The sequence below is a fragment of the Leguminivora glycinivorella genome, chromosome 18, assembly GCF_023078275.1.
Source record: "Leguminivora glycinivorella isolate SPB_JAAS2020 chromosome 18, LegGlyc_1.1, whole genome shotgun sequence".
Lineage (NCBI taxonomy): Eukaryota > Metazoa > Arthropoda > Insecta > Lepidoptera > Tortricidae > Leguminivora > Leguminivora glycinivorella.
In genome coordinates, this window is record NC_062988.1 from 9,357,389 (window position 1) to 9,382,712 (window position 25,324).

Below are 25,324 nucleotides of genomic sequence, written 5' to 3' on the forward strand. Positions count from 1 at the left end.
ACGTTTGTTCGTCTTGCTGCGTCTCGTTTAACCATAAAATGATTTCAATACTTACCACCAAAATTGGTTCTTTCCCCCGGACAACTTTTGGTGCTCAGTTATAAGTGTCAAATTGTATAATAATATTGACTTATGTCATCTTAAAATATACTTAATGTAATAAAGAATGAAGTTATGGCAAGTTATCTTTATAGCTGCGGATTTACTGGATTTACCATAGCAATAATCCGCTAAAAACAGGCTCTGGACGCTACACCAAAATTAGAATTTCGATGGAAAATTATTTTTAAATAAATATACATAACACTTGTAACAATTTGCAATGTTGCTGAAGGTAGTATTTTAGGATTGGTTTTCATAAAAAAAATAAAAACCCGGAAACAATTAGCCCACACAATGAATTTCAGCTCCGCCACAAAAAAATCACGCTGAGAAATTCACCCATCTAAGAGTTATTTGGATCAGTTACAACTATCCATATCTGAATTAGTACAAGATTTTTTTATTCCGAACTTGAGCACAGTAGTCCGGGCAGTCCCCCACTCTAAAAGTGCTATAATTTCATTTATAAGCAATGCATTCAACGATCATAAATATTATTGAACGAAATAGGTTAATACCTACGTATGAGATGTGGGTGTTAATGCTCATAATATAAATAATATAATACTCGATCGTGGGCAGCTAAGCCGATATCAATATTAAGTATACTTATTATATGTATTAAGTATATGAGCTAAGGTACTGCGCTGAAGGTATATTAAATATAATATTTATTATACAGAATTTTGCATAACTAATTATATTATAATTAATTTTGTATAAAAACATCTGCAGCGGCGTTTTCCGATCATAATCATAGGGTAATTGATTAATGATTCAAATCAAAAACAGATCAGATAATCAACTTCGTTTGTACTTGTGCATCAGGATTAGGTATGAATTGCGCCTTCAGGTTAAAAAAAAAAAGGTAAATGCGCCGATATAAGTACCAATGTGCCTAGGCAATGCCATCAGAGATGCGATGAAAGAAGAAATTATGCAGATCTATACCTGCTTTCTACATCTATCTGTTATTATTTTCTGTCATTACCTATCTTTATAATAAAAGACTTGTTATCATCAACAGAATAATTTAAATTGCTCATTGGGCAGATAAAAAGAAAGCTAGGTAGGTACTTTATATTAGTACCTATCCTATTACTTTAGATTACATCACAATCTTTCCATCACTCACGTGATCTTAGTTTCAAGTTAAATACCTATGGCACAGAAATACGAGAAGGCTTTTATCTTAAAAGGCTCAATACGTAGATTATATTACGTTTTCTTGACAATGCCCGATCGGGCGAAGATAAAACGTGTTTATTTAGTGTTTTTCTAAGTAAACACAGGTAAATGATCGCGTTGAGGGCCACTGTTGGGGTTGACAAGGCCTTCTTGCCAGATTTATTTTATTACTTTTTGTTTTCTGAAACTTTTTATAATCTGCCTACCTTATGCCTACGCAAGGCTGCTTTCAAAAAAAACGTCGAAATAATGTAAAATTGATAGTTTTAGTCGGTGAAATACTACACTTTCCGTTATCCAATAGATTTATCTAATTCAAGTTCCAGTTAGAGCACCTTATTATCTTGATTTTTATAAGACTGGATTTTTGAAAACTAACTCACTAAATTAATTATGAATTTTTCTCTAATGCACGTTTAGAAAAACGCACGTATAGAGCTGAATCAGTCGATCTTATTTGTAAAATTTGGACAATTTTGAATATTAAAACGGGTAAATTTATAATTCGTATATCCTGTACCACAATCAGTTCAGACTAGATTTTTATTTTAAGTTTTTGAAAAAGAGTAAACTAGCCTAAGGCGAATTCAATTTTTTTCAGAAATTACCTAAAATTAAGTGACAATTTCTTTGAAAATCTACATCACATCGAAGTAAGTTTTGTACTAAATTAATCTGCAACGTTTACTTAAATTGCTGATATGCCTTAATGATTATAAATTGCTATTATTGATTTTTGCCAATTTTTTGAAAACGAGCCTTCACCGGTACAATTATTACCAGTTTTGGACATTTTCTCATATTTTGTTAGACCAAGTAGAAAAATTCCTATAATGTGATATATATTTATAAACTACTCGCAAAGCCCTTTAATTTGATACCACACACGGTATGATCGAGCGCTCGGTTGCGATTTCACTATTTTTAACACGAAAGCCCTCTTAAAGCCAATTTAGAAAAATAAATTATGTTGTAATTAGGTACTAAGGCAACTAGCATAGTGCTAGCATTTAGGTATAATTTAATTAACCTTGTATGGATTTTGTGGTCCGAAATAAAATTTTTTCAACCACCCTTTAAATATTCAACACAATTTAACTAAAAGTAGTCAATGTAGGTATGTTCTAACTAGCCCATTTATAAATTGATAACGTAGCTAATTTGTGATGTGTCGACCACATTTTGACAAACAGTCTATTATAGGGTGAATCAACTTTTACAACACTGATTTGGGAGCGGTTTTTTGACAAAAATCTAAAATTTATTCTATCGAAATACTTAAAAAATAATTAAACTGTCGTGTAGGTTATTTATTACAGTTTCTTAGGTTAGTGGCAGCAGCGAGATAAATTTACTTTTACACGGATTTTAAAGACGTTTTGCTCAAGTCGGAGTGAAATAATGGTTTGCGTCGCGTAATTTAGTTTATGACATTACACAGACATTAATATCTGTATGGTCGGTTTAATGGATTTATCCATTTAATATAATGCAGACGCACATTATAATAGAGCTTATTTAAAATAAATTCAAGTATTAATATAAGAAATGGCCATTTACAAATCCACTGCGTTACTTTAGTATTTTTCATAGTCAAACTTATTGATTATTTCTACTGTGGTTAAAATTGTATTTAAAAATTCTACATCTAAGTTAACACACAACCAAGGAATATATATCTAACCTAATTTTATTCATGAATAACCGCCCAACTGATAAAAAAATTAATTCAAAGGTAAGAAAATTTGGGGACATCCAGTAACGCAAGAGAAAAAGTATTGGTAACGCCGGAGATTCCTTGGTTGTATTCTCTGGCGTTACTGGTCTTTTTCTTATAACAAAATAAAAGAGTATTCATTATTTATCATCAAATATTTATTCAAAATTATTCTTGAATGCTTACTTATAACTAAAAAAAAAAAAGTTCTAAAATACAATCATGAGATCATGACTTTATAAAAATACTTAACAATTTGACTATTTAAATTCCCCAATGGTAACTAGCGAAACAAAGGTTTATAGCATAGATATAGAATTTCTGATGATGTAAAAATTTTCTTTAATGTATTTTTTTTATACTACGTCGGTGGCAAACAAGTATACGGCCCGCCTGATGTAAAGCGGTCACCGTAACCTATGGACGCCTGCAACTCAAACAGTGTCACATGCGCGTTGCCACCCCATTAGAAACTACATTATACATTACATTTCTTTCTTGTTTTGGTATTTTTAAATATTTTTTTGATCGAATTAGCCAAAGTTGTATATTTTGGATCATGCTTGCTTTGTTGAAAAGCAAGGATGATCCAAAATATACAACTTTGGCTAATTCGATGTTGACTTATTCTTTTCCCCAAATATTTCTTTTTATACTTTTCACAATGCTTTTTAAAATTTTGATTCTTTTTTCTAAATTGATGTTTTCTCTGTGTACTTTAGCTTTATCTCTTCTTATTTTTTTTCGCCCTCGTTGTTTTGGCGATTCAGTAAGCTTGTTTATTCCCTTCGTACGTTCGATGCCTGATGACCTAGGTGGCTTCGCCGCTGGTTTTGTATAAGCAGCAGGTTCAGTTGATTGAGAAAATATAGTCGCGAGCGTGTTCCATTTGAAAGGATTGCTGACAAAAGTGTCACTGGTGGAGGTGTTAACGGTGGAAGCGTCAGTGGTGAAAGCGTTGCTGACAAGGCGCTTGCAGGTGGAAATGAAGGTAAGGGAGCTATAGCTGAGATAGGCGTTGCTGGTTGACTACTATTAACTTGAGGTGTTCTCGGCGAAGACGTAGTAGACGGTATGAGCACCGTGCGTGATTTAATTGTTGCTCCCCTCCGCTCCGCTGAGTTACGACGCCTAATTTGGTAAGTTTTTAACTAAATTTATAAAACCAATTTAATACAACTTGGTGTCTTATATTAAGGTGTTATATATTTAAATATTAATGGTTCAGAGCGAAATGAAAAATGCCTCTGCAGCAGAAAAACAAAGACGGTATCGAGAACGTCTAAAAAGCAAACCCGAAGGTTACGACGAAGCTAAAAGAAAACACAGAGAAGCAGAGAACGGTATCACAAAACTAAAAGATTAGTAAAAGATTTAACGGCCAAAGAAAAGTACAATGCTAACTTGATTTGGCGTTTACGGAAGAAAGTAGAAAGATTACTGGAAAATACACCACCAAGCTCTCCACAATCAGACTATAGATTTCAGCCATTAAATATACAGGTGAACCTTCACCGCCGACTCCTCCATCTGTGACACCGCCGTCAATTAACCATTCGACGCTAAAAAAAAACAATCAATATATCAAAACCATTGCCCTCTAGCGAAAATCCAAGGATCTTAGTATTGGGTCCTCACCTACGATACTGGCGGCTTTGATCTGACAGGTCTGGCGGCTTTGTTTTTTAAGGACCTAAGTAAGTTAATTTTTTATTTACTTTAATAGTAACTTCAAAATATCTGGTTCGAAAATGTTTGATTACAAATTGATGTCTTTTTTTCTTCCTGAATATAATTGCCCCTGAAATATCAATTGATATTTACCAATCGCTTTTTGGTGAAGAATAAATCAAATCATAAATCATAAATCAATCATTTATTCGTGATAAACAACATACAACACAGTCATATAAAACAATAAAAGCACATTCAAAAGTTAAAAGAAAAAATAATAATTAAAAAACGAAGAAAAATATAACACATATAATTGTTTACCACGAAATGGTCCCGCCTCAGCGTAATGCTAACCACAGGGTCAGCGCTGATCTTCCGGCGATAACATATAACATCGTAATAACATCGTGAAGAAACCGGACTAATCCCAAATCCCAATAAGACAATTTTTTTGGTTTCAATTTGATACCAGCAAATAATCCGCAAAATACTTAGTATAGAAAATCGCATTTCCTTGAAATTTTACATACAAAATGCCAATTTCATAGGTAAGGACATAAGAATTTATAAAGGGTCATTTCACATATTATTATAAAGGTGACAGTTTCAGGTAGCTGGTGTTAGAGTTAAATGGGATTATCCGTACTTTCTCTGGCGTTACCGGCAACGCCAGAGATTATTTCCCCAGCGTTACCAGTAACGCAAGGGAAAAATATCACATATTTCAGCTTATTACGTTATTTGTTAATAAATTTATATTTAAATATATAACACCTTAATATTAGACACCAAGTATACAACATTTAAATTGTTTTTATAAATTTAGTTAAAAACTTACCAAATTAGGCGTCGTAACTCAGCGGAGCGGAGGGGAGCAACAATTAAATCACGCACGCTCGTCGGCTGCTCGTCGCTGACTGACAATGCCCTGCCGGGGATTTCGTCTTGACTAGGCCGATTCTCAGAAACTAAGGTATATTTCGCTCGGCCGAGAGCCACAAATAGCGCCATCTCTCCAAAATTTTAAACAACTTTGTATAGTAACTCAGTAGAGTTCAAATTTGACGCAAACATAGGGACACAAACTTAAAAAAATCTAGATAAATTGTCTTACCAGATCTACTTTCAGCATGAGACGTATTTAATGTGTAATTTCATGCATTTTATAAAAAGGATAAGGTGTAAATAGGTTCAATATAATAAAATTGAAAAACAACTATGATTTTGAAGATGCCCATGGTTCGGGACACACCATTTTTGTATGGGAGAGTACTTTTTTCTCCTGCGTTATTGCAAAAATTTGCATTATATCTAACCAAATTGTTAATTTGAATATTTTAATTAAGTACTTAGGGATCTAATAATGATCGTCCATTAAAAAAAGTTATAAATTCTGTGGAGTTTTTGATAAATCGATTTTTCTTTACTAGGGACACCAAATCAGTGTTCTAAAAGTTGATTCACCCTATAACGGCTGATAATGATACAGTGCAACATTTGTTAATTCGTCACAATTGACAGAACAACGACCCTACAAAATGGTACCTATGCTTGATAAGATTAAAGAGACCGCCTGTATTTTTTATTAGGCAACAAACAGTCATACAAACATTTTTCCCTTGATGGAGACATACTTATATATTCAACAATGAAGAATTAAGGCTAATCGTTATGAATTCGATAAAACTTTGAATAATCTAGCTTTTTCATGTGATACTTAAGCGATTTCCAACTGACAGCGTTACGCGTTTAACGCGTTGTTAAACGTTTAACGCTCAGTGTTGCCAACTGGAATTTTAAAAAACAACGCATTACGAAGTTTCTCTTCTTTGGGGAGGAACTTCACGCACTATTGTTTTTAGTATGCGATGCGCCCTTAATACATATACATACATATAATCACGCCTGTAGTATCCTATAAAGGGGTAGGCAGAGCACATGAACTACTAAGTTTCAGTGCCACTCTTGGCAAAAAAAAAGGGGTTGAAAGAAATCCAAATTGTGACATTGCAGTGACAGGTTGCCAGCCTCTCGCCTACGCCACAATTTAACCCATATCCCACAGTCGACTTCTACGACACCCACGGGAAGAAAGGGGGTGGTGAAATTCTTAACCCGTCACCACTTAGATTTAGAAACCCGCATATTGTCTACACGTCGATGTAAAGTTTGGTTCCTATTAGAGAGCTATAGAATAATTAAAAGGTCAATGTACTAAAATCTGAGTTCAAAAAAACATAAATACTTAGGTAAACTGCAATGGGCGTTGCCCGACCCACTTCTCTTCATTTGTGACGACCACGCTGTCCACGCCAAAAAACCATTAGCGAAGCAAACACGTCATACATTTTGCAAAATTATTTTTTGCGGCTTAATTTCGCACTGTTTGTAAAACTATTAAAAAAATGCTTGCCAATATTTTTCGACACTGGCATTTTATGTTTGTAAATTTTGTAATGTTGGCAGTTTGTCATGCACACTTACGTCCAAACTTCTTTTAAAGTTAAAAAAAATCACACCTAGTCTCTGGGCGGGTGCATTGAACTTTTGTCCCAGTTTCGTACCTCAACAGGTAATCAACGCGTTCTCAATGTAAGTTAATATCTCGAGATGTCATACAACTAATTTGGTTGTAAAAATTTAATACTACAACATTTCTTCATGGTTTTTACATATTTGACGGTTATTTTTAGACGCTTTTAAATATTTTTAACTTTTAACGTCATCCGATCATTATTTTTATGGGTATGGGAGTGGAGGTCAATTGGAAATATTAATAAGACATTTTATAGCTCATTAACGAATTGCAGTAACTAGTCAGTGAAATACAATAGGTACCTAGGAGTACAATAAGGTCAATCAGTGACGGTAGAACAACTTTTCTGAGTTCGCGAAATTGAATTAACTATTTTACATTAAGCGGATTTTTCATTAGTAAGTATACCACGTGTAATCCAGGTCTAATTGAGTCCAGTTAAGTTTAAGTACAGTTATGTAGATGAATATTAAATCCTTTGTACCTAGTGTAGCTGTACAGTACAGTAGGTATAGATACTACAGTAGGTAGATACTATTTTAAATTCATAACTTCATTCCGCAAAAGTTGCAAGGCTTTTTAACCTTTATCAGATAGAATTTCCTTTTCTAGCGTATCGCCGTAGCGTGGATGGAATATATCTACTCGTATGTAGTTTATTTAAATTACGCTTTTTAGCGTACAATCATAGTACCTATAAAGATCTTTATTAGGTTTTTTTTTCTAATTAAAAAAACTGTCAGCCAACCTTCATCAAGATCAAACCTATCATTACATTAGGGACTTTATCGTCCTTATCCGGAACAATTACATAACTAAATAGCATGCTAAAATGTCAAGTTCAGAAGGCGGTTGGCCTCTACGCCCACATTACATAAAGACCACTACCTATTTATTCACAAAGCAATTCATACTCTCTATATGCCTCGTCCAGAACAAATGACTTGTCAAAATGTGTAACATTCATGCGGAATGACAGCTCAAGCTTTGACTGGCCACTCCGTCTATGGTAAAGAGATGGCAGTAGTAAATAGGACTGATAAACAGGCACCGTAACCGAATGGCATTTCTACGACGCGAAACGAAAACGAAACGCCGCGAAAGGTAGTCTGGCTCTGTCGCGCCAATACGCAAGAGCGATAGAGATAGATATCTACGAGCGTTTCGTTTCGTGAGCGTTTGTGCCATTCGGCTACGTACCCAGGTACAGTTATTACAAGACGCACTGAGGGTCGAATGATGCATAATTTCCAGCTATAATCACGTAGGCATACCGGAAGTAACGAGATCCTTTCCTGCTTGTTGTTATGTGTAGTTTGTTATGCCATGGTCGAGCATACTGGTCTTATATGATAGCTTGATAGTGTTAAATATTATTTGATTTTGCCATTTGAGTGTTCAGGGACTTAAGGGTTTTGAAAGGTCAGTCGGCCAGCGTTAGTGGCTCTCAATGTTGCTTGGGCAATAATTCCGTCAGTCAAGACTATTCGTAAGTTAAGTTTACTATTTTTTGGATGATACTAATTGATACTTTTAGTTTAAGGACAGTATCTTTATCAGTTGACAGAACATATAGCACATTACAATGAGACTTTGATCTGTATGAGACGTAGATAATGTTGTGGCATTGAAGGTGCAACTGAAATAATCTGAAAGAACAAAGTCTGTAGAATTCTATAAAACCTATTTATAAATCCAACTATCAAACAAAAACCTTCGATAAACCAAATATTGCTAAATAAAACAGATTATTTACCAAAACCTTAAAAGTTAGATAAAAACATTTAGTCATACTCATTGTGTTTATTTATCACTTTGACGACAGCGTGTCTAGAAGGATTTATCTAGTTCGCAACTCAATAACAACATTCGGCTTTATAATTTTTATCAACAAAGATCGATCTACAGTCACATTTGTAAAAAGTCTTCGCTGATTGGCAAAAAAGAGTAGGTACCAATTAAAAAGTGGCAACATCGTCGTGTCTTGTCGTCTTCTCACACTCATTGATAAGAGGGATGGCACGAGGTGGCCAAGCTTTTTCTTTTTTGTACAAGCCAACTTGGGCATTTAAAGATGTGGTAATGCCTTTACGAAAACCTCCTACAACCACAACCTACATAGAAGGAGACGTCAGTGTTGGACTCGATCCTATCTCTTATCTCTTTCTCTTAGCGAGGAATGAGGGGAAAATACCCACATATCCCACATCAACTTTTTCCGCACGGCCAATTAGCCATATGGGGGATGACATGGGATAGCGAATACCTTGTTATGACGCCACGTGCCCAGGGGGCCTACCACGAACACCGAAGTTCGCAAATTTCGAGTATCGTTCTCTGTCACAAATCGGTGTTGGCGGCGGTAGGACTTTAGATCTTAAAGTCGTATCTTATAAGTAGCGAATAAACAAATCAGATAGGTATTTAGAAGACAAGGCCAAGTGAATATAATTATAAACAGATACATGACGGCTAGTGGAATAATTGCGCTATTCACGAGTGTGATTCAGATCTATTGTTGTTATTGAATCTTCGCGCAACATATTAATATTCACATTATTCAAACCTGTGCATAAAGAACTTCATTACCATGTTATTTTGAAAACTCTTACCCAATAGCAATGTTTTATGTTTGCGCGTACGTACCTGCAAGTAAACAAACCGATAAATAATTTATAATCGCTATTTCAAGGTCGTTGCGAAGAAAACAATGGAATTGTTATGCGGTGTAAAGTTGTTTCAAACTCCCAACTTCGGTTTTCAGTTTCCTACACACATTTGTATTAATAAAATTGCAATTGTTTCTTCGAAGCCGAATTTTCCGAAGATCAGGAGGGTTACCATGACGTGCTAAAGCCGTTCAGTTTAGGTTGAGAGAGAGGGACGGAGCTATGTAACTGTTATAGCTGTGTCCCTTTCTCTCAACCTAAACTGAACGTCTATAGTACGTCATGGTAACCCCCCAGTTTTTAGAGTTGGAGCACTCGATTCACAGACCAAATACCCTCGATTTCGTCACTCGAAAATTTGTAGGAACGACAACATAACGGCACAGTATAATAAAGAGTACTATCGTACAGTATGGCCACTCCCGCTCCCCGCTGAAAGTCCCGCTCACCCCCTCTCGGTTACCTCACAGTTACCGCCTGTCAAAAACACGAACAGTCGACCTGTCATATTTCACTCAATACAAGCATAGTACGCGTTCACCTACACGAGCTAAGACTGTGTGCTAGGAATAGGAATGCGCCTCTTTCAATATATTTGCCAGTGTCCGAGGTGTGATAACGGGGTAGAAATTAGGAATCTATTGGGAAATTGGGATTCACTTAATTTCCAATTCAATTACTAGAATTGAAGTGTCTTGTAATGAAGATAGTATTTAACACGAAATCGAGCGGACCAACTTCAAAAACCGGCACCCAGTTTCCTAATCATCACCATCATCTCAGCCTTTTATCGCAAACTGCTGAGAGTGCTGAGTATAGGCCTCCCTTCGCGTACGCCGCTTATCGGGATGAACCCTGGTTTACCAATATACATTTTAAACAGATAAAATCTCATGTCTCAAATGTTTTATCTTGTTTTTATCATTTGCCACTTTTTGCTATAAAGTACTTGCTTTTATGTATTTAAAAAAAATGGACACAAAAAACGGTTGTTACGATCGTGTTCTACAATATCATAGCGGATGTTATTCGCGAAACTGTGTCGAACGTAATAATTAAGGGCTACTTATCATAGTACAGTCATCTGTTATTATATGTTACTCTTCGAAGGCCGAAAAATATGTGACACGCTCTTGCCTATTATGGATCTACAAAAAAAAATCTTTTCAGCGGGGCTAGCAAACGATTGTCGCGTCGCGAGTCGGCGAGAGTATGTCGCCGCAAGATAGACTGGGTCTAGGGCTGCCATCCGTCCGGGTTTCCCCGGATTTGTCCTAGTTTGGAAGCCGTCCGGGGTCCGTCCGGGCGGGGAAACAAGAAGTGTCCGGGGAAAACCCGGACACTTTTCACGTAAGGGGGCAACTCATTGAATTTAAGTATTTATCAGCGAATTTAAGTTGGCTGATTAACTAATATCCGTTTACATAATAAAAAACCGGCCAAATGCGACTCGGACTCGCCCACCGAGGGTTCCGTATTCGTACAAACGTTCAATGGTTAAAAAAAACTCAGTTCATATATGTAACTCTAATGACCTGTCTAGAAGTATAGGTACTAATGAGCATTATTGTGTACATAGTATACCTCTCGGTGAATTCTCTAATTTGCGCGACCTGTATTGTGTGATGGTTTTTCAGGGATAATTCTTCTGATCTTAACCGATTTCGACAGTTTTTATTTTATTTCAAAGATAATATTTTAGGTAAAATCTCGTATAATTTTGAAATATGATATGGATGTATAATATGTATATGCTTATTATTGAATGTGACCTAAATAAGTTACAAATTAAATGTATGCCTATGTTACCGACTCATGAGGGGGTATGGTGGGGTGAACGGCAGGACTCTCAAGTGGAGCAATACCATACTATTTGCAACAGCAAGTTAAAATTGTTTGACCTGCCAGTCGAATTAACGTCGTGTGCAGATAAGCGCTGTAATAAATCTGAGCATAGAATAGTATTAGATAAAATGTATGACTCGATAATTAGTACACTAACAGAAGCGGCAATAAAGTCAAGTAAGGAAAAAAGGGGGATAAAAGGTAAAAGAGTAGTCGGGTGGAACAAATACGTGGCTAAAGCGCATAAGGAGGCTAGGCAAAAATACTTATTATGGCTAGCGGCGAATAAGCCTAAACAGGGGCCCGTTTACCGTGAGATGTGTGAAACCAGAAAGCTTTTTAAATCAAAGCTTAAGTGGTGTCAAGACCGACAAGAACAAATAAAATGTGATATTCTTGCCTCAAACCGCGATGCGAAAGATTTCAAAGCTTTCTGGAAAAACACTAGTAAGTTTAGTGTGAAAGCGTGTGCCCCTGTGAGTGTGGCGGGAGAGTGTGATAGAAAAACAATTGCTGATAATTTTAGCAAGGCGTTTAAGGTAAGCCCGCTTCACAGATCTGCCTGTATGGCTGGGGTGAGTGATGCGGAGACTGTCATGGGAAAAAGTTCACTAAAAGTTACAAGTAACGAAGTTAGCTATATTATAAGATCTATGCAAAGAGGTAAAACACCTGGGCATGACGGTCTCAGCGCTGAGCACCTCAGGCATGCGGGTTTGCATTTGCCACGCGTCTTGGCAATGTTCTATACTTTATGCCTCGGACATTCCTATCTCCCTTCACAACTCACGCGTACCGTAGTGATTCCATTGGCCAAGAACAAAACAGGGGACCTATCTGATATTGGAAACTATAGGCCCATCTCATTAGCGACAGTGCTAGCGAAAGTGCTCGATGGCTTGCTTAATGCACAACTTTGCAAACATATTCAACTGCACGACGCACAGTTCGGATTTAGGCCGGGGCTGTCGACGGAAAGCGCAATCTTGTGCCTTAAGCAAGCTGTACAGTATTACAAGGATAGAAACACGCCTATATATGCGTGTTTTCTTGACTTGTCCAAGGCATTTGACCTGGTTGTGTACGATAAGCTTTGGAGTAAGTTAGAGAAGACCAGCATACCTAGAGAATACATAGCGCTGCTAAAATATTGGTACAACAACCAGGTCAACAAGGTGAGATGGGCGGGGGTTGAATCAGAAGAGTACAAACTTGAGTGCGGTGTGAGACAGGGAGGATTGTCATCACCTACTCTGTTTAACTTGTATGTGGATGAGTTGATTGGGGATCTCAGTAGGCAGCATGTCGGATGTCACATAGGCGATACGTGTTTCAATAACATAAGTTACGCGGACGACATGGTCCTGCTGGGACCGTCAATAGGCTCAATTAGACATCTTGTCAATTTATGTGAGGGCTACGCTCAACAGCATGGTCTCAAATACAACGCTATCAAAAGCGAGGTGCTCATCTTCAAAGCACGTAAATACAATGTTAACACAGCGCCGAGAATCATGTTGGGGGAGTGGCCCTCGGGGTGGTTGATAAGTTTAAGTACTTAGGACATATGATCACGGCGGATCTAAATGATGATCTAGACGTCGAAAGAGAGAGGAGAGCGTTGGCAGTACGAGGTAATATGCTCGCTCGCAGGTTTGCACGCTGTACCAAAGAAGTAAAAATAACGCTATTCAAGGCCTATTGCCAGTCGTTTTACACGTGCAGCCTGTGGGTGAGGTTTACACAAAAAGCCTACAATGCAATACGTGTCCAATATAACAACGTCCTCAGAATGCTGTTGAAGCTGCCGAAACACTGCAGTGCCTCAGGTATGTTTGCAGAGGCAAGGGCGGATGATTTCTTTGCCATTAGGCGCAAGAGAGTTGCGTCACTGCTGACACGAATGCGAGGTAGCAGTAACAGCATGCTGAGAACGTTGGCAGAGCGACTCGACTGCCAGCTAACTAAATACTGGGTCGATGTTGTGATTGGGAAGAATAAGTAGGGCATGTCGCATACATGTTTAGTTAGTTTAGTTTAGTCTAGTAAATTTAATTTTAAAATATAGTTGTAAAACTACTCTTAGGATATTAAGTAACTAACAACCTAGATATTAAGTCTATACTAACAATTTCTATGGATTTTTAATTGGTCCGAAATAAACAATTTTTTATTTTTTTATTTTATTTTATGCAAGGGTGGTAAAATTGAAAGTTGAAATTGAAAAGTTTTTTGTCAATTAAAAAAACAGTTTCCAAGATACACACTCGATTTAATTTTTTCTGTAATATTTAGCATAAAGCCAATGTTTCGTAAAATGTTCACAATTTTTCGTTGGTAAACTTCGGAGATAAGGGGGCCGGGGGAAAAACGGTACTTTTTAAACATTTTCCTTCAAAACTTTTTTTTTTTTCTTCAACAAAAAAATTATAAGAAATAGTTTTGATAATTATGTGCAATTTGAGCTCTTTCTAATTTGACCTAGTAACTTAGTAACCTAAAAAAAGACAAATTTATTTTTTTTGTAAGATTTTTTTTTGTTTTTGTTATTGTTATTGCAAATGTGCATTTTCGCGAAAAAGATTCTAAAACTGTTTTTTGTAAAATAGGTAAATTTCACGTTTTCCCTACTCAGAATCAACGAGCCCTTTCGATCCTACTAGGTAAAAAAAAGCGTCCCAAATTTAATTCTTCCACTTCGTTACCATTTTTCAAACACTTTGTACAGCGATTACAAAGTGGAAAGTACACAAAAGAATAGAAAATTTTGTGACCACTTTTTTTGTGTCCTGTTTTTTGCCCTAGATAGAAAGGGCTCGTTACTCTGAGTAGGAAAAACATAAAATTTACCTACCTTAAAAAAATTTTTTTGGTGTTTCTTCTCGCGAAAATGCCCAAATTACACATTGTGTGAAATTAAAAAAATAAATGGATGAAAATGAAAGGTCATGTTTTTTAAAAATAAATTCTGACTCGTCCGGGGAAAAAATGCGATTTACGCCAAATGTCCGGGTTTTTTGTATCTTTGTCCGGGTTTGGCGAAATTCGAGATGGCAGCCCTAACTGGGTCATTCCTGAGAACTCGATTCTTGATGTCATTAGACCTTATGTGTTTACAATAGAGCCAAAAAGTGGTAAACCACGTTCTTGGCTGACCGTACATATTATAATATGTACCCATTATTACTAATGAATTTTGTTACTATGCTTAATTCCCAACAGTTTCAAGTTACCTATAACTATAGGTATTTGCATTTGCAGTAAAACCTGTCTGAAGGCCGCTTACGCAACGAACTAGGTAGCAAGGTAGTATTGCTAGGCAGGGCTGGAATTCCTACAGCTTACTAATTCATATATCAGTGAGAGCCAAGCCCCTAAGCCCTAAATGACCTCAGTAAGGCTACAGACACCTTGGGTTAAAAACGGCTTGCCCAAATGACCATAAAAGATAAAATTAGCCATAAAAGATAGGACTCCTTAACTCAAAAAAACTTTATTAGTTAAGATTAGTAGTTAAGAAAAAACATGTTATTTGTAATTATTTATAGAAAGGCGTCATCCATATATTACGTCACAGTGTAAGGGGGGGGGGGGTCATACTAAATGTGACAATCCCTGTTAAAGGGATACAAAAAAGCGTGACATAGGGGGGGAGGGGTCCAAAAACCTGAAATTTGGTGTGACGTAATATGTGGATGATCCCAAATCAACAGTTTCATTTTTTTTTTCCTTGCAATAGGTCAGAATGTTAGGTAGGCACTATCGTCAACCTAGTGTACAGTCGACTACAAAGAGATGTATACACTTTTTCACCTTATTGCATTGTAATAAGGTGAAAAAGTGTATACATGTCTTTGTAGTCGACTGTACCTAGAACCTACACTACCAACACAGTTAACTTACATATTATGTACATGTGCACTACGACTTTGTATAATGATAAAAAAATGTCAAAGTGTAAAGATATCAGCGCACCTACCCTGGGTTTTTGACATTTTAATATACATTAATTTACTCGATAAAGCAACCAATAGCATTGGTTTTCTTCTACGATAGATAGCACCAAATTTTTTTACTTTCGGAAGTGAGCATTTTTTTTTGCCAATAAAAAATTTTTGATTGTTTTAGGGAATTTTAGGTCAATTGTACTCAGAATCACGAGTACTTTTAATCTCACTGGGAGACAAAAAGTGTCCCAGAATTTCCATACATTTTTGTTACTTTCCTCTTTTGTTACCCCATACAACATGTACGGAAAATGGTAACAAAATAAGAAAAAATCGTATGGGACAATTTTTTTAACTACTAGGATTGAAAAAGCTAGTAATACTGAGTAGAAATAGCATTTTTTTTTTCAAAAATAACACACTTCATAAAAGTGGCAAAAAAAAAAGAAATGCGCAAGTAACCCTTTATCTCCACAAAATATAGCCATTAGAGAAGTTTAGGCGACTACTCGCCTGAATGCGATGGAAACATCCGGCCATGCCACTCGATACCGTTTTACGATCGACACTGAAGCTAAGTAGTAAATAATAATTACTTACCAGGTACTAACTAGAAAATACCTACTTGAATAAATTAAAAGCAAAAGAGTCACACGAACTCGCCAACATAAAGGCACTCCGATACAGACTAAAGGTCCTATTTACAAGATGTGCGAACTCTTATGCGGACTGTTGAGGTTACATACGATTCAGCGCACCAAGCAACCGCTGCAATGTAATGAAATGGGCCAAGTCAAGTCAAATTTTAAAACAACGTGCTTAAACTTCAGAAACTTGGATTTTCCTTCAAATAACACATTGACGACCGGTCTGGCGCAGTCGGTAGCTCGGTAGTGACCCTGCCTGCTACGCCGCAGTACCCGGGTTCCAATCCCGGTAAGGGCATTTATTTGTGTGATGAGCACAGTTTTTTTTTTGTTCCTGAGTCATAGATGTTTTTTATGTATATATGTAAGTATTCATATATTATATATATCGTTGTCTGAGTACCCACTGAGGGCCTCAGTCAATCTGTGTAAGAATGTCCTATAATATTTATTTATTATTTTATATCACGACTGAAATATAATATAAAATATAAACAAACACACACACAGTCACAGTTTCGTTCTCTTTCAACCCCTTATTTGCCAAGAGTGGCACTGAAGCTTTAGTAGTTTCATGTGTTCTGCCTACCCCTTTATGGGATAGAGGCGTGATTGTATGTATGTGTATAAACAAACAGTATTTACTTATTTACACTTTATGCAACATTGTTGTAGTTGATAGTTGATACCTACCACAACAAGTCACAGATGTAGGTTGCAATATGTTACCCCAGTACCCCGTATTTTCATGCAAATGCCGACTGGTATACTTAGTTCACTACAATTTCAATTTCAATTATTTAAAACTACAATCCAAGTTTAAAACGTGAAATTTACACTCTCATTAAATTTGCGAAATAGCCTACTATTATTTTTAACACATTTGGCATGGCAACACCAAATTTTCAAAATTATAGTGTGCGTCAAACTAGCAAGTCTACTCTATGTCACACGTCACACCACACCATTTATCATTGATAGTTATCGTATCGTTACTAAGTAATCATATACACAAAAATTAACCCAATTCATTCTTTATTAATAGCCCGCAGTGTGGCTAACTGTGACATAACAGTTTTATTTCCAGGAAACGATACAACAGGGCAATTAATCTAGTCGCAAACGCATAACGTTTATTGTGGTTAATTTACTTCGATGTTTATTGTTTCAAGCAGCTGGCCAGGTTGAAATCGAGCCAATTCTCACTGTTTCTTTAAGATCGGATCAGATCAATCAGTCAATTCATACTCGTTCTTAGCCCCGGTGTAAACTTATTTCGTTTCGATTCGTTTTTAGGGTTCCGTAGTCAACTAGGAACCCTTATAGTTTCGCCATGTCTGTCTGTCCGTCCGTCCGTCCGTCCGTCCGTCCGTCCGTCCGTCCGTCCGTCCGTCCGTCCGCGGATAATCTCAGTAACCGTTAGCACTAGAAAGCTGAAATTTGGTACCAATATGTATATTAATTACGCCAACAAAGTGCAAAAATAAAAAATGGAAAAAAACGTTTTATTAGGGTACCACCCCTACATGTAAAGTGGGGGCTGATTTTTTTTTTTCAACCCCAACGTGTGATATATTGTTGGATAGGTAATAAAAAATTAATAAGGGTTTACTAAGATCGTTTTTTGATAATATTAATATTCTCGGAAATAATCGCTCCTAAAGGAAAAAAAAGTGCATCCCCCCCCTCTAACTTTTGAACCATATGTTTAAAAAATATGAAAAAAATCACAAAAGTAGAACTTTATAAATACTTTCTAGGAAAATTGTTTTGAACTTGATAGGTTCAGTAGTTTTTGAGAAAAATACGGAAAACTACGGAACCCTACACTGAGCGTGGCCCGACACGCTCTTGGCCGGTTTTGAATGAATTTGTTTACGTAACCTGTGTTTTCAAAACGTCCCACTTGGCTTCGGTTTTCAAATAAAATTCCATATAATATGAGGTAATTATACTGAAACGTTTACAGTAACATCTCCTTGTCGAATTATTTCCTTTGAACTGAATTGAATTTGTTCCTTAACAATTTCAACGACAAAAGCAATATTATCGAGGCATCATTTATTTCATATTGTTGTCGTGCTTAGCATTTATATATATACGTAACAAATACCTTTTTTTAATTTCAGGTTCAGTTACCTAAAAAATATTTAAATTGATTTACCTTGTATGTGTGTCGAATAAGTTATCAATATCTTAAACGTTTTTAAATTCTTACGTCGATTACGTTAGGTAATCGAATGGCAAAGCCGAGTGACATGTACGCATTAGCTGTCCTTAATGTCCATGCAAATCCGCCCAGTATGTACCGAGACACGTGTCATGGGCACTTATCATGCAGATTGTGTGCCCTCAAGGACTTCACCTATATAACTAAGGACTTTGATTTTTAAACATATAAAAACAATATGAAATAAAAGTATGGAAATGAATCTATACATATTTGCATGTAATCAATCACCCACGGGAAGAAAGGGGGTGGTGAAATTCTTTACTCTTTCTTCCCGTGAGTGTTCAGTGTCGTAGAAGTCGACTGTGGGATATGGGTTAAATTGTGGCGTAGGCGAGAGGCTGGCAACCTGTCACTGCAATGTCACAATTTGGATTTCTTTCAACCCCTTTTTGCCAAGAGTGACACTGAAACTTCGCAGTTCATGTGCTCTGCCTACCCCTTTATGGGATACAGGCGTGATTATACACTGTTTTTTTTTTTGTTTTCCGTTAAATTCAACACGCAGTTAGGTTCATCATCAGGAACCAGGGTATATCGCTTTTTGTTAAATTCGTAAAAAAACATTTTTTTTGTTTCCATACATAATAAATGGATTAATTAGTGTGAGAGGATTAATTAGTGTGAGAGTACCTTAATCATAACATTAAAGTCATTGTCAAGTGTTTGTGCACATGTCAAAACAAATAACATTAGGAAGTGGTAAGGGATGCCACACACGTATTCAGTAATTAAATTAGTTTTTTTAATAATTCGATAACCGTAAGAGTTAAGAGGCTAGTTTCTTAGAAAAGTTGATTGTATTTGAACTAAAGAATCTGCCCTTAAAGTTAACGGAATTCAATAAAAACAGGGTGTAATAAATCAAACCGGAGTTTCATGACTAATCGCGCGCTAACTGAAGGCAATATTATGAAAAATTCATATATTATTTTATTAGTTTAAGTGTTTGTTACTTGCATAACTGTTAACATTTTTATTGGTACGTTTTCACAAATATTTTCATGCGTTAAACAGCTACTGGTATTTTGATAATAAATATCGATACTTATTTCAATTGCAGGATTCCAAAATGTTGGTCATTAAATATCATCATCATGATTTTTTTTATACCATGTCGGTGGCAAACAGGTATACGGTCCGCCTAATGATGCAAATATGTACTTTAAATGTAAATTATTACCTTTGCAAATCGATTTAAGCTACTGTTCCATACCATGGAATCTAGTTATCTAGTTTAAATATTTGTACACGTGTTTAAATAGGTATATATGTATACGTAAACGTTAATGATAATAATAGATAGGAGGTGTCTCAAGTATTGCAGTGCAATATAAGTGTAACATCTAGTCATAGTAATGATTGTCACAGTTTACATTAAGTTATTTCTTCCTATACGACCTTGAAAAGCTGGTGGTTTTGGGATGCGTTATGTGAGTAATTTATACATAAAAAAAAACCTTTATTCTCAAAATAAACCCTTTTTTAACAACATTAATTCTTCTGCCAAACTGCAGGACAGTTTGTTGGCAGAGGGGACTCCCTTACATAATCCAAGTGGGTAGAACTATCTAAGTAAGTTTACGCTAGGTACAGTTTTGATGTATTGCTTACAGAGAGTTTTAACTTCAAATTATGTATGAAAATAACTATCTAAGTGGATAAATTCTAGGTACAGCTTTGATTTACATTTTACAGTAATTTCAACTTTAATTTTAATTTTAATAGGTAGCAATGAAATATTACAATTATAGCTATATGGATAATTATTATTATTTACATAAAAATATATGTAATTATAATTATAATACATAAAGAATATTTACACACATACTCAATATTTGAATAGGTCGATGACCACCTGTTTAGTACTTTGTTTTGTTTTTTCATGAAACTGGTAAGAGAGTATTTTATGTTTTTATTTTTATTTATCAATGCACATATATTTCTGTACAGGAAACATAATACTACTTGCAGATAGCTTTATTTAAATCAAAGAACCGGTTAGGTAAATTATAATTATAAATTATACTAATACCGAATTAGCATTACTAAAACTGAGCCAATTGTGATTCAAATAGAAACAAATTACGCAAATGCATAACACTGCACAATGAGTGCAGTGACTAAGTAACTAATAACACGTGAGAGACCACGTGAGCACTACTTTTATCTACAACTTCCTCGGTTAATATGTTTTACGTACAATTATATTATATATGTTATAACAATTATAACGTAACGTAATATGATATCTTCGTAAAACACGCGATAATAAAGTAACCTTCAACGTTAAAAGGAAAAATATATTCCAAACATGCACAAAAAAGTAATAAAGAGAGGTTTTTGCTCCCGTATCTCCCAGCCAAACCTGTTTTAGGCCAGCAAATACCTTTCACCTTAATTTCTTCTCAAAAACGAAAAATGTGACGGAAAAAAATCGTTTATTAAGAAACCGGGTGTAAAAAGCAAATGAACGCACGCTTTCGTCGTCGATTGTTTCGATTTCGAGTATCGTTGATTCGTTTTATTAGCTACATTGCCTACATTCGAATGGTCGAAGGTTGTCCACAGACGCGGCGTGGAAATATTTTTGCCCAGTGACACAAATATCACAACGCAGACACGTGTGTTTGATTGGGAAGAATTATTTACTTTGCTAATGCCTTTTTACTTACGTAAAACATATCATAACAGCGTTTTTTTGTCGAGAAGCCAAACCATAGATACCTATGATGCTTGAAATAAAATGTGGTAGATTTTTAATAACAAATAATTATGTAGCATGTAAATCAAGTATTTTGTTAATATTTGCTTAAAATTAAAAGAAATCAAAGAAATATTATCAAAAAAATCATAAAGCGTACCTACGCTCATAATATTTTAATATGACAAATTCAATTTTGTCAAAAAATGAGGAAAACCCATTATTTACATATTTTTTCTTACAATGAAAATATAATACCTAAACTCATACCTAGTATAGTATACTACACAGACCATATTTTCAAGTAAAAATATGATTTTGTTAATTAAGTAATAATATATTATGATATGGGAGTTATCTATAATGTTATCATTATATGTCATATTATTATTAGTAAATGCCCACAAACCTACATCAGTTACACAATGGATAGACTGATAGACTCGGTCGCTGCTGAGCAATCATGAACACAAAAGGAAAAATTACGTCAATTAGACTATTTTAATTAAATTGTTGTTGCTCAGACGCCGATAATGAATTAAACTGATTATCTTTTTCTTTTTTAGGGTTCCGTTCCGTAGTCAACTAGGAACCCTTATAGTTTCGCCATGTCTGTCTGTCCGTCCGTCCGCGGATAATCTCAGTGACCGTTAGCACTAGAAAGCTGAAATTTAGTACCAATATGTTTATCAATCACGCCGACAAAGTGCAAAAATAAAAAGTGGAAAAAAATGTTTTATAAGGGTACCCCCCCTACACGTAAAATGGGGAGTGACTTTTTTTTCATTGCAATCCTAACGTGTGATATACTGTTGGATAGGTATTTAAAAATTAATAAGGTTTTACTAAGTCGTTTTTTGATAATATTCATATTTTCGGAAATAATCGCTCCTAAAGGAAAAAAAGTGTGTCGCCCCCCCCCCCCTCCCTCTAACTTTTGAACCATATGTTTAAAAAATATGAAAATAATCACAAAAGTAGAACTTTATAAAGACTTTCTAGGAAAATTGTTTTGAACTTGATAGGTTCAGTAGTTTTTGATAAAAATACGGAAAACTACGGAACCCTATACTGAGCGTGGCCCGACACGCTCTTGGCCGGTTTTCTAGATTTCTCTTGTTTATGACTATGAGTGGCTATCTTTATTTTATTTTCTATTTTATTCAAGTATTTATAATTATGCATCAATCTTAACGAAATCAACCTTGCCCCACAAGCACATTAAATTATATATGTCAGGAATTATCAATTTATCACATTTGCTGAACCATGTAAATATTATTAATTATTTGCACAAACACAAAGAAAAAAATTACACAATTTCGAGTAAAAACTTGTCGATTAACATTTTATTCCAATTACACAGCCCGAGTATTGTCAATTCTTATCAACCAATTAAACAAAACAGACTCAGTTATCTCAATCCAGTGTACCTATTCATTATTTATCTCATATCTGCCAACACACTTAGCTTAACAGTGAAAATAAGATTATTCGTCGTCAATCAATTAATTTGTCCAGTATACCTAAGCTTTAACCAAGGCTCTTTACACAACCACTCAAACTTTATATTAAGTCATAGAACAAGAAATAACGTAACCGGTTAGGTAATAAGGTAAACACAGAGCTGCAGAAAGTTCAATGATTCACTGGTGACCTTAGTCCTATTTTTTTGTATTTTATGCTACAACCATGTTAATAATTTTGTTTCTTTTTTATGTTACATGTACCTACCGAATATAGGATTGTGTGAAATAAATATTATAAATAGGTATTGTTACCTTTTCTGCGTCCAAAGGGTCCGCAAAACGGATTGCCATTTCCAATAATATTGTCGTTAATGTATTTTATCAGTTTCCCAGCATCCTCCGTCTTCTGCTGGGAGCTGATCCATCTCGCAGGCAAATCCTCCTGCATTGATTCAGATTTTCCTTTTGTACCTCTAGATTTCTTCAAAACACTTGTCATAACTGTCACATCACACAACTAGCGAATGAAATTACACATGTATTAAAATGAACACTTTTGTTTACACAAATATGTAAAGTACCACTGGGCAATGTGCCGATGAACGAATTCGTTCATAAATACGATCGCGCGCGTCGCGTACGTCCGTCCTCAGCTCGAGTGGCGGGACGAATGAGAATGAGACCTTGTTTGTGCAATCGTATTGCGTAGCGCGCGTAGTTGCGCTACGCTGAGTTAGGTGGTGCTGCTGGGGTAACGCAAACAATTCGCGCCGCGCCGGCGAAAAGTGTTGCCCTTGCCTTGAAATGAAATTCGGGAAAGATGAATTTCAATCTTTAAAGTAATTTTTACTTAGTAGTTACAACACAGTTATTGATCAAATGTAAAATTTAACTTTCTAGCTCTTTTTCACACTACACCACACACATTTTAGTCGTAAACACAAATTGTAGGCAATATACATATTTGACACTTTGGTATTGCACATATTTCATGACATTTTACTGTTTTTCAGTAGTTGTCAGTTGTGCCTTATTTACATAGTTTGTATTCCGATTGTAAAAATAGAATAGCGAGATGAAACTACGAAAAAAGAAGCCGTTTACAGTAATCCATTTCATTAAGCAGAACAAAAATAATTATTATAATTATATCGTCGCAAGTAAATATATAATTTTCGTGATTTTAAAAAGCTGGCCATTGACAAAACAACAAATCATGAGACCCCATGACAACGTCACTGTTTGTTCGTTACGCGCCTCGTAAGCGATTGTCATTACGGATTTTTATATCTTTTGTACATTGTAATTATTTAAACTCTCTCGCCCTACAACAGTTCATATGTAAGTATTTAAGAATGTTTGTTTATTTTAATTGATTGCTCTTATATGTTAAACATCTCGGAAGGGTCATATAGTTGTCAAAGATTATTTCTCTCACCTCTGTATTCGGTATAATAAAAGCCTGTAATACCTATTACAAATTTGCGGGTCCGTTTACCTTTATATATGTATATGCTTATAAATTTAATGTTATAATACAGCGACTTGCGACGGTGACAAACCACCTACATGACAACAAAAAAAATTAAAAAAACCGACATATTGGACCGATTTTCATCATACACAACAAAAAACACCCCCGATTACTTAATTCGGCTTTCAAACAAAAAAAAACGAAATCTAAATCGGTTCATCCGTTCGAATAAAGCGACGATGCCACAGACAGACATACACACAGACAGACAGACAAACCCGTCAAACTTATATTATAACCAGGGAGCGTACTTTTCGTGCCAATGACATCAATTTGACGTCACGCTCCATATAGGGTGATCACAAATTGTTTTATAGTTAATTATTAACTCTTTGCATGGTAATGAATGCAAGAAGGATGGTGTTCTTTACGTTAGAGAGAAATTCTCTTTTCTACGTATTTATTTTGTAATGTGTTGTTAAAAATACTATTTAATTAAATTTATTTATAAAAACAAATCAAATAATTTTGTTCACGTTTCACATTTCAAGTAGGTATTATTTATGCCACATGTAAATGGACTACTGTATTTGAAGTAATTTGTATACGATTAAAATGATTGACGACTAATGATTAATAATTTACAATAAAACTATTTGGGATCACCCTATACGGAGCGTGGCGTCAGATTAATGTCATCGGCATGAAAAGTACGCTCCCTGATTATAACACTCCTAATTAATTTTGCGTAGAAGTTTAAAAAAGGGGGCTACCGCGAATATCCAACTTTTAAATTGTAGCTAAAAGAGTTTGAAAGGAAAAATAATTTTTAAGAAAAAAAACCGCCTTCCTTTGGGGTTCTGGTGATAAATACTTTCAAATGTTGGATTATGTTATCAATTCGTCTGTATATTTTTTAGTGTTCTCCGTAGATATCTCCGTCATTTCTGAACCAATTTTGAAATTTGGATGATTCTGAAGTACTTACAGATGAGAATGATTATCAGAATGGAACTCTAACCAGGGGCGGCTCACTCTTCATCAGCAGTTCCACTGCACCAAATGTCACTGTTCTGGACGTAAGTGCATGCTGTTCTTATAAAAATACCAAAGTCACTA

At 35.5% G+C, this 25,324-nt stretch overlaps 1 protein-coding gene across 3 annotated transcripts in view; it reads right to left on the bottom strand.

Moving 5' to 3' along the window:
- The window catches only part of LOC125235962, a 154,171-nt gene extending 130,744 nt beyond the window's left edge, over window positions 1–23,427 (bottom strand). For all 3 annotated transcript variants that reach the window (XM_048142627.1, XM_048142626.1, XM_048142624.1), the window contains exon 1: window positions 23,044–23,427. In XM_048142627.1, the coding sequence (XP_047998584.1) occupies window positions 23,044–23,230 (187 nt within the window). In that variant the 5' untranslated portion in view covers window positions 23,231–23,427. The remainder of the gene's footprint in view (window positions 1–23,043) is intronic.
- Between the last annotated feature and the right edge of the window lie 1,897 nt (window positions 23,428–25,324).